At 43.2% G+C, this 13392-nt stretch overlaps 1 protein-coding gene across 8 annotated transcripts in view; it reads right to left on the minus strand.

The window, feature by feature from the left end:
- The window catches only part of ABCC9 (ATP binding cassette subfamily C member 9), a 141432-nt gene that overhangs the window by 79679 nt on the left and 48361 nt on the right, over window positions 1-13392 (minus strand). For all 8 annotated transcript variants that reach the window (XM_006027347.3, XM_025208522.1, XM_025208521.1 and 5 more), the window contains 6 exons: window positions 12776-12938; window positions 11582-11622; window positions 9844-9986; window positions 4449-4557; window positions 3056-3166; window positions 2072-2144 (listed from right to left, as the gene is read on the minus strand). In XM_006027347.3, coding sequence (XP_006027409.1) covers window positions 2072-2144; window positions 3056-3166; window positions 4449-4557; window positions 9844-9986; window positions 11582-11622; window positions 12776-12938 — 640 coding nt within the window. The remainder of the gene's footprint in view (window positions 1-2071; window positions 2145-3055; window positions 3167-4448; window positions 4558-9843; window positions 9987-11581; window positions 11623-12775; window positions 12939-13392) is intronic.

Here is a 13392-nt window from a genome sequence, read left to right on the forward strand (position 1 = left end):
ACCTGCCCCTCCACCTGGCCCCTGCAGCACCAGTCAGCAGGATGCATTTTCCATGACTCTCAGGTGTGCCTGAGCCTCGTGGAAAAACGCATCCTGCCAGCCTGATCCGACCTGCTTTGGCCTGGGCCAGGCCGTGCAGCTAGAGTGCGTTTGCACAGGAGCCACACCTCCTGGAGCCACGTGTCCTGCTCCCGTGCAAAGCTGGGCTAGTGAGCTGTACCAGGTCAGGCCCTGCAGGCACCGCGGGTTAGCAGCACTGCCACCAGACGCAGGACCTGGCGCAGCACGCAGGGACAGCACACCGAGCAAAGCCAGGTCCTGCCAGTACTAGGGTGGCTCACGCTGCCAGGCCAGGCTGGTTCCATGGCAGCAGGACCCAGTGCGAGATGAGGTCCACATGAGTGGTGCCGGTCCCCGGGTGATGCCGGTGAATGATGCCGGTCCCCAACCAGTGGCACAGGCAGCACTGGCTCTGAGTCGCTTGGAGCTGCACCGTGGGAGGGCTGGCAGCAGCAGGCTCTGAGCGCCCCTGTCCTGCTATTGTTGGAGGGGGACAGCTGTGGGCCCTGTGCAGGGAGGCTGTGGCCCTGCACGGTGCCTGGGATCCTGCCAGGGGTGGGGGTGGAGGGGCTGTAGCCCTGCAGGGGGCGCAGTCCATGTGCTGTGGGTGGGGGCTGCACCCTGTGGGGGCCAGGGGACCCACCCCTCCTGAGCAGCCCCCCCACAAGGTCCCCCACACCCACAGTCCCCCCAGCAATCATTCCCCCACATCCCTCCACATCCACCTGCCTTCCCCCACACCCCTTCCCACCCCTCTCCTGCAAACCCCACATCCTCCCATTACACACTCATCATGTGAAAAGAAAACCAAAAGCACACACGAAAAAATACAGATATTTAGAATTTATTTTATTTTGATAATAGAGACACTGGTAGACTTCCAAATTGCTTTAACACTGTAAATATATCAATAAAGCAATGCCCAACTGATTTCTCTCTCTCTCTCTCTCTCTATATATATATATATGTATGTGTAGTGGTCTTTTGTTCTAATTGTGGAAGAACATGGATTTTGGGGTATTTAAAAAAATGTATTTGGGATGCTGCTGCAGCAGTCCAGCTGACACAAGGGGTAGTGTCCCCAGATACCAATTGGCTGAGGCCCCAAAGCTCCCTAGCCCTGAGCTACTTACTAGGGCAGGTTTTTATACTGCTGGGGCCAGCACAGGGCAGCTTTTTATACTGTTGAATCTCTAGCTCTCCCTGGCTACAGATCCAGGAGGAGCCTGGCAGGGTTATTTTGCCCCAAGTGGCACAATTTGCCCCACACCAAAATGCATATCTGGGCATGTGCTCTGAGACAAAAAGTCCCAGCTCAAATTTGCGCTGCTTCTATTTGAGCTGCTACTGCCTGCATGTGTGGACACACCTTGAGTGTCTCAAAGGTACACCACTTCAGGCAAGGGTTCTCCGGGCCATGCTACCTAGCTCATGCTAGGGTAACTTCAGTCTGCTCCATGGAAGTAAAATGAGCATTTTGCAGTCCTCCAGCATTCCAGGATGCACCACTCCCAGCTTTCCCCTCACCCAAAGCAGGAATAGAGGCCAGGTGTTATGGCTCTGGGCCATGCGCCTGCTCACCAGGCAAGTAAAAGCGGTGCAGGTAAAAAATAATATTAACCCTTAACATGCAACTGCTCAAAGTATGTTCTAAATTTTAACACTGTTTACCATTACACCAATATAGTAATATGTAACTTCACCCTTTCTGTGTTCTGTCTTCTGTTTTAATGACATATGCTTTGGGCCAGTTGGGGAATATTGTTGTAAAACTGATAGCAATTTTAAAATAGTAAAATCTTTCTATTAATATTTAGTTCTTTAGAATTAAGATGAAGTTCCACAAAACATAGTTTATGAACTTTTACATTCTCTGTCTTTCTATTTTTCTTTACACAAATCCCATCTCAGTTATTTTTGTGCTTGTACCTACATGCACAAGAAATGGAAATTACAGCAAATGACAATGCAGCTTAGTACATTTAGCATTTAAAGTACACATTGATCTTACCTGTTGGGATTCTGATGTTTATATTGGATAATGTAGCTAAACCACTCCCCCAAGAAAAGTATCCATTGGTGACCTACAAAATAATTTCATATATTAGAAATGCAAATACTTGAAGAAATAAATTAGTTACCTGGTTTGTATTAAAAATGAATCTGTTATAACAATAAGACATAGTTAAGTATGGCACACTAAGTAAAAACAAGTTAAAAAGGGGAACAGAACAAAGATTATAAATGAAATACATATACAATATATTTCCTATATATTATATAATATATAGAATTATTATATGACATACAATATACTATATATAACATATATGAGATATAGTATATGCTATATATTATAAATAATATAATATATTATATACAGTGAAATATACATAATAGTATAAGGTATATATATTTCATTTTCAAACTTTTGCTTTGTAAAATATGAAATGCCATTTGTAAAAGGACACACAAGGAAAAACTCCTTGGCTTGATCATCTCTTTCAGAGGAAAATCCTATGTCATTCTATCCAAGGAAGAGACTGAACCCCAGAAATGGTGGTCTCTGGTACTTACAGATGATAGGCAAGATATGTGCGCTCACCTAGGCAGAACTGGTCTACATAGGTAGAAAAAATGTTTTTCTATACTTATGTAGAGTGGTAGTACAAGAGAGATCTAAGAAAAAGGAATTTATATGAATTATTCTATACTTGACCATCTGGTTCTTATTCTTTCATAACACCATTGTAACTTGTTCACTGAGATGGAAAAATGGGTCATTTCAGGGAACTGATTTTCAGTAAATAGTTCTCATTCTACATTTGATGCCAAGTAATTTTAAGTACACAGTTATCCAATGGTCTTGTAGCTGATTTTTCAGTAGAAGATTTGCCTTTAAAAGGACTGAAGAATTGGAGCACTTTGGGATCAGTTTACTTCACAGCATGAGGCTCCAATCCTTGTAAATAATTAATTCATGAAATCAAACCACCTTGATTGCAATATCATCTATCTCTAAGGGACGTGGCTGCCTCCTTGATGACTGCTCATAACTCTCCAGCTGATATCTCAATGGCTGTTTCCTGTTGATGGCCTTGGAGTGCTATATCACAAAATTAAGAAAAAACAAATTGGAGTTCTTATAAGATGACAACATACAGTTCCATTGAAACAAAATAGCCTGCCCCCTTCCTCTGATTAATTTGGATCAAAAAAAGAAAATGTGAATAGGAATGGGATATTTCAACATTTGTTATGATAGGGGCACAGTACTGCGAATCTCCCTTCAGCATTTACTGAACGACCTCATTCACTAAAACAATAGCTATCTTTTTACAACCCTCCATTGGCTTCATATCTGTTTCTGTATAAGTTTTAAGTTTCTTATCATTTTCAGAACTCGTGGTAGAGGTAATATATTTGATTAGGCCAACTAGATTTTTGCAAAAAAAATAAATGTCAGAGTTCTACATATTTCTGCCCCTTCTTTTGTATCCTCCCTCATTAAACGTTGTGTTAGTTCTTGTCCTCTTCCTGTTCCCAGTTTTGTTCTTCAATTTTGTCACCTCTCTGATTACTCTCACATTCCTATCAAGTACCACCTCCCCACACTTGCTCATAAAACTTCTCTCCTGTTTGTCTCTTGTAAGGCAGACAGAAGTGCACCTCCTGGATCTATACAGAAAGCGCCATGAATTACACAGATCCTCCTGACCTAACAGACAAATCTTACTGACCCAACAGACATTCGCTCGAGTTGGGAGGATGGGCGATCAGGCTTCAATTTGGGTCTGATCCAAGGAGAGAGGCTGCATCTCTGCATCCTCTTCCCCTAGCTCCTCCCCTGCTCTCGCAGCTCCCATTCTGGCTCAGAATGGAAGGGGGAGAAGGCAGGGGAGGGGAGGTCCTTTTGCTGTTTCCCCAACCATGCTGGAATGGGGGTGAGGCTGGTAGACTGGAGCTCCCCACCTCCAATCCACCCACCCTACCCTCCAGTGCTGGCTAGGCAAACAGCAAAATGAACTCCCTCCACTCCCCCCACCCCGCATTCTGAAAACAGTCTGGGGAGCACTGCTGGCCTGAGTCAGCTGAGCCCTGCTCCCAGCACATGCAGACAGAAGTTAATGAAGGCTCTCTGCTTTGGAGTGCCTTTATTTGATTGCTGCAAGGTCAGGCCCTGCCATGGCAAACACTTCCAGTAAGGGAACCCCTGGTACCCCCTCATGGTCAGCACCCAGGGCAGGTGCTCCCCCTTGCTCTGCCTTAGTTACACTACTGCTAGAACCCACTCTCCTCAGTGTCCGTTCTGTGCCCCTTTTTTCCACCCTCCTTATACCAATCTGTCTCCACATTTTTTAAATTTATCATCAGAAAACAGAACTTACAAATCCTGTGTGCTTCTTGCATGACTCATAAGCTACTGAGCTGCACCCATCTCTCCAGCTGTCACCTCCAATCTCATCACTTAAGAGAAATTCATTTAGCTTCTGAACACTTTGGTGAAAAACAGAGAGTAGGTAAGCCCAAATTTCCATGAATGAATATGTAATGATCTATCCCTTGACTAAAGTACACCAAAAATACTCAAACCTCTTGAGACTGACCCCTCCTTCTAAGAGAGGCATTGTCCCACAGACCCCACATTCCCATTCATAATTGCACAGGCCACTTCCATTTCCTTTTGGGGAGCAAGTTATCCCTGTAGCAACTACAACAATTGTTTATATGGAAAACTAACAGTGCAAAAGTAATTAATGCAGTTTTAATACAGTAACCACAGAACTTGCCTACACTACTGCAAGGAGCGGGTTCCAGTAAGGACAGGACAGAGCATGCTCTGCTTATAACCCATCCTCTGGACCCAGAAAGCATGCTTGAGATCCAGAAGTTCAGAAGTGGGGCTATTCTGGCCGTCCCCCCAGTGGTCACTCCTCCACTGACAGTCAGGCAGCTCTAAGTTAGGTGTGGTAAGGCAACAATACTCAGGGCCCAAGGGGTGTCCATCCCGACAAGAAGCAAGGGGGGCAGGAGTGTCCGAAAGCCCCCCTGGCTCACCAAGGGTGTCCGGGAATGCCTGCTTGCCAAAAAAGCAGCGTACGCCCGGTGGAAGGGGGGTGTAATCTCCAAAGAGGAGTATACCTCCTCTGCTCGGGCCTGCAGGCAGGCTGTTAGGAAGGTCAAGGCGGATATAGAGCTCGGATTAGCGTCCAGGATTAAGGATAACAAAAAGTCCTTTTTCAAATATATTGGGAGGATGAAGAAGGCGCCGGGTAATGTGGGGCCCCTGCAGGATATGCTGGGCAATCTGGTGGTTGCGTCAGAGGATAAAGCGGACCTCTTTAACCAATTCTTCACCTCCGTTTTCTTGTGCAGGGACCGGGACTTCCCTGCTGTGATAGAAGCCGGACGCGAGGGGATCGCCTTCAGACCTCAGGTTGGGGAGGACCGGGTTAGAGAGCTTCTGGAGGGGCTGGACGCGTTCAAGTCAGCGGGTCCGGATGCTCTCCACCCCAGGGTGCTGAGGGAGCTGGCTGGGGTTATTGCAGGGCCCCTGGCACGGCTCTACGAGCGATCGTGGTGCTTGGGCCAGGTGCCAGACGATTGGAAGGTAGCTAATGTGGTCCCCATCTTCAAAAAAGGGAAAAGGGAGGACCCGGGCAATTATAGGCCCGTCAGTCTTACCTCAATCCTGGGGAAACTCTTTGAGAAGATCATCAAGGAGCACATTTGTGATGGGCCGGCATCAGAAATGATGCTCAGGGGCAATCAGCATGGATTTATTAGGGGGAGATCATGTCAGACCAACCTGATTGCCTTTTATGATCAGGTCACAAAGGCCATGGATGCAGGTGTCGCGGTGGATGTAGTCTTTCTGGACTTCAGCAAGGCCTTTGACACCGTCTCTCACCCCATCCTAATTAATAAACTAGGCGACTGTGGCATAGACGCCTACACGGTCAGATGGATTGCAGATTGGCTGAAGGGTCGCACTCAGAGGGTGGTGGTGGATGGATCATATTCGACTTGGGGGGAGGTGGGTAGTGGAGTCCCCCAGGGCTCGGTCCTGGGGCCTGCGCTGTTCAATTTCTTCATCAGCGATCTTGATGTTGGGGTGGAAAGCAACCTGTTTAAATTCGCTGATGACACCAAAATTTGGGGGGAGGTGAGCACGCTAGCAGGGAGAGAGAGATTGCAGAAGGATCTGGATAGGTTACAGGGGTGGGCAGACAGGAACAGGATGCGTTTCAATACGGACAAGTGCAGGGTGCTGCACTTGGGTAGTAGGAACCAGCAGCACACTTATAAGATGGGGAGCTCCCTACTTGAGAGCACGGAGGCGGAAAGGGATCTTGGTGTCATTATTGACTCCAAGATGAACATGGGCCGACAATGCGAGGTCATGGTTGGCAGGGCTAACCGGACCTTGTCGTGCATCCACAGGTGCATCTCGAGTAGAGCCAGGGAGGTGATCCTCCCCCTCTATGCGACGCTGGTCAGGCCGCAGCTGGAGTATTGTGTCCAGTTCTGTGCGCCCCATTTCAGGAGGGATGTGGACAACATGGAGAGGGTCCAGAGGAGGGCCACCCGCATGATCCGGGGACAACAGGGCAGACCCTACAGTGAGAGACTGCGGGACTTGAACCTATTCAGCCTCCACAAGAGAAGGCTGAGGGGGGACCTGGTGACCGTCTATAAACTCACTAGGGGGAACCAGAAGGGTTTGGGGGAGACGCTGTTTCCCCTAGCCCCCGCTGGCATAACAAGGAGTAATGGGCACAAGTTGATGGAGAGGAGGTACAGATTGGACATCCGAAAAAACTACTTCACAGTTAGGGCGGCTAGGAGCTGGAACCAACTTCCAAGGGAGGTGGTGCTGGCCCCTACCCTGGGGATCTTTAAGAAGAGGCTGGATACCTACCTGGCTGGACTCATTTGAGTCCCGTTTTTGTTTTTAGGGTTTGTTTTTTGTTGTTGTTGTTCTCCCGCCCTGGCGGGGGGTCGGGCTAGAAGATCTATTAGGTCCCTTCCGACCCTAAAACTATGAAACTATGAAACTCTTAATTGGAGTATGGCAACTCCTAACTTCCTTTTTTGGACCTGGCTCATAAAAGTACATAGTAACTCATTGGCCTTAGAGGTGTCTCTATACTCCTCCCATCCCAGAGGCACCTGCTGTAGTGAAAGGGGAAATCCAGAAAATTGGAAAGTAAAGCATGGCTGTGCAAATTAAAATTTGAGTATATCTGAACTGAGAATTTATATCTCCATTCAGTATTACAGAAGCCTCTTCAATCGGCACCAGCAGGGAGCTGAGCCAACTGCATGAGGAAGGAAGATACTAATAAACATAATTCTGAATTAAAGGAATATGGAACAATGTTGACCTTCTGCCCAAGAAAGCAGATGTCAACCACTTCCTTCCCTCTGAGTGAGGGATGTCATGTCTGAAAGCTCTTCTGCCATCAGAACTATGCTACTCCTTAAAGTGAAATGAAGGGTCTGGCCAAAATAAAAGCACTTGCTCAAACCAGGAGCAAGCACTTAATCATATCAATTTATTTGATTGATGTTAGAGGCCATCGAGTGGCCAAGCACACATTCCTCAGGCCTCTGCACTTGGGAGTTTCGAGGTTCATGGGAGAAAGATGATAGGAAATAAGTTTTCCAAAGGGTGAGGTTTGTTTTGGCAAATATGGTTTCTGAATAATATCCTGAGGGTGGCCAGCAGTCAAAAGCTAAAAGCATATACCATTTTGATAGTAGGGCTGTGCTAAACATAGCAGTTTGATGTAGAGACTGGAATGATTTATAAAGGGACATGAGATTTCCCACTAGTCAGAAATAATTTTCAACCTAAGGAAAAGCTCTGATGGGCCCTTGCTCCCACTTCAACAAAAAAAACCAAAACCTGTCTATTTTTTTTTTAGTGAATGTGATGCTGGTGAATAGTGACAGGCAGCTTTGGAGTCTAATGCCCTATTCTTTATTATTTATCATTACTCTTATTTAACAGATAGAGGCAGCACCAATGCCATACCCTGTTAGTATGCCTCAGCCTTGAAGTAGAGGGATTATTTTTTAAAGTTGAGAAGGTTAGTTCAGTCTTCATATCTAGTCAGTGTGTGGCATCTTTGCTATCACTGCGAGGAAGAATGTTGACTTGTGCCTTTGAGATTATAGTTTTGTGAAAAAGATGTTGGCACGGCTGCCTGAAGACTACAGCTCACTTCATAGGGACCACTGAAGAGTCAATGTACAACAGTAAATGTCTGTCATTACCAGGGATACTGGTCTTCTCTTATAAAAAAAAATCCCCAATTTTTTGGATTTAAAAAAGTAGCCCAAAGTCCACATTTTTCCATGATTAAAATGAAACACCACTATAAATAGAGAGATAGACCTATCCATATATTAGTGGCATTTTCTTTTAAACACAGAAAAATGTGAATTTTGGGTTACTTTAAATCTGAAAATTGTGGTTTTGGTTTATTTTATCAGAGAAAATCAGGATCCCTGGTCATTGCCAACTGAGACACTAGAATTGCTTCTCCTAGGAAAACTGGTACTTCAGGCACTGTAATTTGGGAAAAGTCAGACATGAATCACAGCAAATTTTGATAAAATAATGAATTTTTATTGCCATCAATTCTCCATGATTTTTATTGCCATCAGTTCTCCCCACTGCTGCTGATTCCTCTGCTGCTACCAGTTCCACTCGCTGTCTATCTTTCCTTAATATACTGGTGGTCTGACAGGCCAGACTACCCACTCCATCTTTTTATTCTGTTGGCAATGGGGTCATGCAAGAGTAAAGCCTCAGGAGCAACAGGACCCCCTAAAGGTCAGAACATTTTAACAGAAGTTATAACAGTAACAAAATCATGATTGCACTTAGCAACCTGTTGGTTATCCACTGCCTCAGAATCTTTTCTAATACCACTGTACATCAAGTGTGACCCCCTTATCATCCCAGGTGAAACTTTTAATGATGAATTTTTTTGTGATTAAAATGAAACACAGATATATATTATTATTATATATTTATATATAGTGTGTGTGTGTATATATATATATATATATATATATAATCACAGAAAAATGTGGATTTTGGGTTCCTTTTTTTAATCTAAAAACGGGATTTTTTTTAGCAGAGAAAATCAGGATCCCTGAAAATGAGAAGCTTTTTCTAGGTAAGATGTTGGCTCTCCATTCATGGAAATTCTTTCCCTGAAGAGGCTCATTTTTAGGGACAAACAACAAACAGGTGAGTGCCAGTTCCATAGTATATTGGCACCTTTATACTATGGCACTATAGTATGGTATCACTGGGCACCTTTTGTAGGAGTGGGGACAGTTTCTCTTGCCTGCGTTAAAAGCCAATCCTGCCTAAATCTTCCTTTCATCTTTTCTCACCCTTCTGGGATTTCTATCGTCCATTGGGGCACTAGCAGGGGACAATAGTGGATGGCTATTGCAAGGCTACTTAGAGGGGGAAGACCTGAGCCATAATCCAAGCAAAAACACTTTGACTACAGTTTGGACTTCAAGATTTGGTATAATAATGGTAGTAACAGTCAGACTTTAAATCCTATTTCTTTGTGATCACTTTACGGAATAGAATAGAATGTTTGATCTGATTTCTTTGAATCATTATATCATTTTGATTTTTCAGGCCAATGAACAAACAACCCCTTTTCACTGTTTGCGTATTTCCTTTCATGCAGCCTGATGGAGTTTTCTGAAGCATATTTGGATAACCAAAGAAGTTGCTCTGCTTACCTTATAATGGCCTTGACTGCAAACCTAACTACAGTGGAGAGCAGGAACAGTGGTGTAACCAGGATATGGAACAATGACAGGGATGCAAAGGCTTGTGCTGGCTGCAGTTTCTTGTCAGTGGTATATGCATAGGTGACAAAGGTCTGTTACACCAGAACAAGAGAAGATTAGTGAAAAAGATACCACAGCACATATAGTACTTGGAAGGGCACTTGACTGGAATAATGAACGGAGCTCAGCAAATCCTAGATTTTTGGTTCACTGGTAATTCCAAAAATGCTAAGAAAAAAAATTATCTGGTTTAACTGAAATTGATGCTGTGTGACTTTTTCAGTGAATTAAAACATTGTAATTTCCAAATGAAAAATTAAAATGTTTTGTATTTTCAAATGTGGTGAGAAATGTTTCAAAATTTTGGCATTTAACTCAGGATTTTTTTTAAATAAAAAATTCAGCAAAATCAACAAAAAAAAGGTGAAATGTTTTGGCATAACTGAAACTGCATTTTTCACCAAAAATAGATTTTGGACAAAAATGTCACCCAGTTCTAGTAATGACTGGGTGAGTTCAGGGCTTTCACAAGTCCAAACTACAAACTACACAAGACTAATCTAATGCACAGTAAAGTGTAACTGTCTACATGTGCACATTAAATGAGTCTAATGAGCCGTTTGCTTGTACCCCTACATACAGATACTAGAAAAATGGCACATTAATGCACCGAAGCGCACATGTAGACCCTGACTGGGAGCAAACTGGGAGCTCCCCCTGGCTGCTGCAGGGGGGGCAGAGCAGGGTAGGAGCAGCCCTGGACTGAACTGCTCCCGTCGGGCGCACATTCACATGCATGCCCAGGAGCACTTTAATGAGCCTGAATTTTCAAGCACACTAATTGCACATGTAGACACATCCACTGAGAATAAACCAAGTGAGGCCTTCAGGATTAGGTCCATGAAGATTTCTTACTGCTCAACACAAGGGGTATAACTATTATCTAGGTATAACTATTATCTTGGTGTATATAGTGACAACATTCAACTACGTATAAAGGACAGTCTAAAAATTATGTTCTACTTGGAAGCATCTACACTAGACACTAGCTGCACAGTGGCCTAATAATACGGCATAGTAGCGCAGCACAACACAAACAGTGCTAATAAGCTACTGCACAGAATTATAAAGCTACTGAGCAGCAGTGCCACTAAAAAGGGGTTTGACAGCACTACTGCACAGTAACTGCAGTTACTGAGCATTTATTTAGTCCTTGATTATACAAGTACTAAATTAAATGTGCACTAATCACTGTATATTAATGAACATGTAGACATGTCCCTTAAGTTCCAGTCTAAGATATTTGAGGGATTTATCTGTGTGAAGACTTTGTGCTGGGGCTTTGCACAGGAGTGGCTTTCATTTGATGCAACAGAATAACAAAGCCCCAAAAATGTAACTTCCAAACCAAGTCCATATCCTTTCTGTTTAGCCAAGAATTAACATTCTGCTTGTTGCTTTTTGGGATTACATTAATGGCGCTTATGGTTTACTTCCTTTTTCACAAGTCCAAACCACAGCTGTTGCAAATTCAGCTTTGGGAATCGAGTGTTTTTAGTGCAATGTTGCTATATCCAGCTAGCATAAGCCTACTAAACCATATCCTGTGTTTGTCAATGGTAGGTCCCATAGAAGCAACAGCAGTATTTTTCATTGCTTTTCAAAGAAAGAGAAGAAAAATTCTTACTGCAAGAACAGCTGCCATTGGGATGGCTGCATTCATAAAAACTATGGAAAGAAATAAAGCATGTATTAGGCTGCTTGGAATGAGAAAATATCTTAATATTAATTGTAATACTTAACACTAAACACTGAATAACTTGCTCATAGAAAGCTTCAGACTTTCCCCCAAATATCTTTTCCAGTCTACAGCATTTAAAACTCCCAAAGGAAAACTCGTTAGCAGGAAGAAACTGATTCCCATCTTAGACAGCGATCTTAAATATACAAACAAACAAGCTAAGAAATGTTATCACTTACATATTCTAGTGAATTGGAATAAAATATTTTATACAAACTGCAGGATAATTATGCATCACAGCCAGAAAGTTCTTTGAGAGAAAAATTTCTCCTAAATATCAAAGTCATTCCTCTCAACTCTAATTCAATATGGTGAATGTAATTTATATCAGACCCTTATTTGGCTCTGACTCACAGGGTCTGACTACGACAATCTCAGTGTTTATTGTAATCAAAATACTGACATATGAAATCTCATTATTAAGATTACAGAAAACTTTTTTATAAATTATACAATAATAAAATATATTTAATGATTTTAAACTCCTTCTGTGCTATTTATTTATTTAATGGGCACCTATACACATACACTGAGGCTGCTCTGACATGCTGTAATTACAGTGCATCACAACACACTCAATTCATTACCATGCTCCAGCAGGCTACACCATCATGTGTATCAGTGCCCCTGCACTGAAAAATAGTGCCAGGGGCACTTTAACTAAAGCTTGTTCAATTAACTTTAGTTAAAGCATCCCCGCCACCATTTTTCAGTTTGTGGGCACTGATACACGTGATGCTCTGGGCGCTTTAATTCAAGTGACTCTCGGAGCTGCTCTAATTAAAGCCCCGCCCCCCCCCCCCCCGGAGCATGTTTAAAGATGTCCTTTTTGACCAGTCTGTGCGGGTGAAACTTCTGTACTGTTACAGGTTTAAATTTGATTTCTAATCCCTAAAACTGGGTCTGAGTGTAAGGTCTGCATCGGGGCAAGCTAAGTTAGATCAGGTGGCCATTCTTAACCCAATCTAAACCCCCATTCCCCGTGAATATCTGTAATTAGCACTGAAGTTAAAACTCTTCTATTGAGAACAGGAACCTTTCAAAGCTCTGTTAAAATTCCCATAGAATACAATTACTTACTGGAAAGAGATGTATAAAGTGCAAAGGTTTTGAGACTTGTGAACTCCTTCATTCTTGTTTCCTCCACGCTAGTGCAAAATATGTGCTCCCAGGCATACAGCTTTAACAATTTAATGCCTTTCAATATCTCATTGGTTTTCTTCAATCTTTCAGTGGAATAATCCTTTATAATAAACAAAGAAATGTAAATTAATCACTTAAAAAGATGTTATTGAAATTACATTCCTTAATTTTGTTTAAAAAGATACCAAAGTTTCATAATTGTTTTGCCCCTGCTCTAGCACATGCCCTTTAGTCATGTACACAATAACATTTTATGTTATTTCATATTCTTTGGAGATTTTATGGAGGTTCAAATCATAGGGAGAAAATAGGAATATATTGTGTGCTGGGAAAGTACAAACTAATATATCTGGAATAGGAAAATAATCTGAATTAAAGATATTGGGAAAGTGAAAATCAGGAAACAGCATTATTAAAATTCCCAAATCCCAGCATTTGGGAAGAGATGGCCTCCACCTCTCTCCCTTAGGGAGGAGGCTCTTCTCAGCCAGACTGGCTGACCTGCTCCACCGGGCTTTAAACTAAGCCTGTTGGGGGACGGGGGGACTACCGCC

Source organism: Alligator sinensis, unplaced genomic scaffold (genome assembly GCF_000455745.1).
Source record: "Alligator sinensis unplaced genomic scaffold, ASM45574v1 scaffold517_1, whole genome shotgun sequence".
NCBI lineage: Eukaryota > Metazoa > Chordata > Crocodylia > Alligatoridae > Alligator > Alligator sinensis.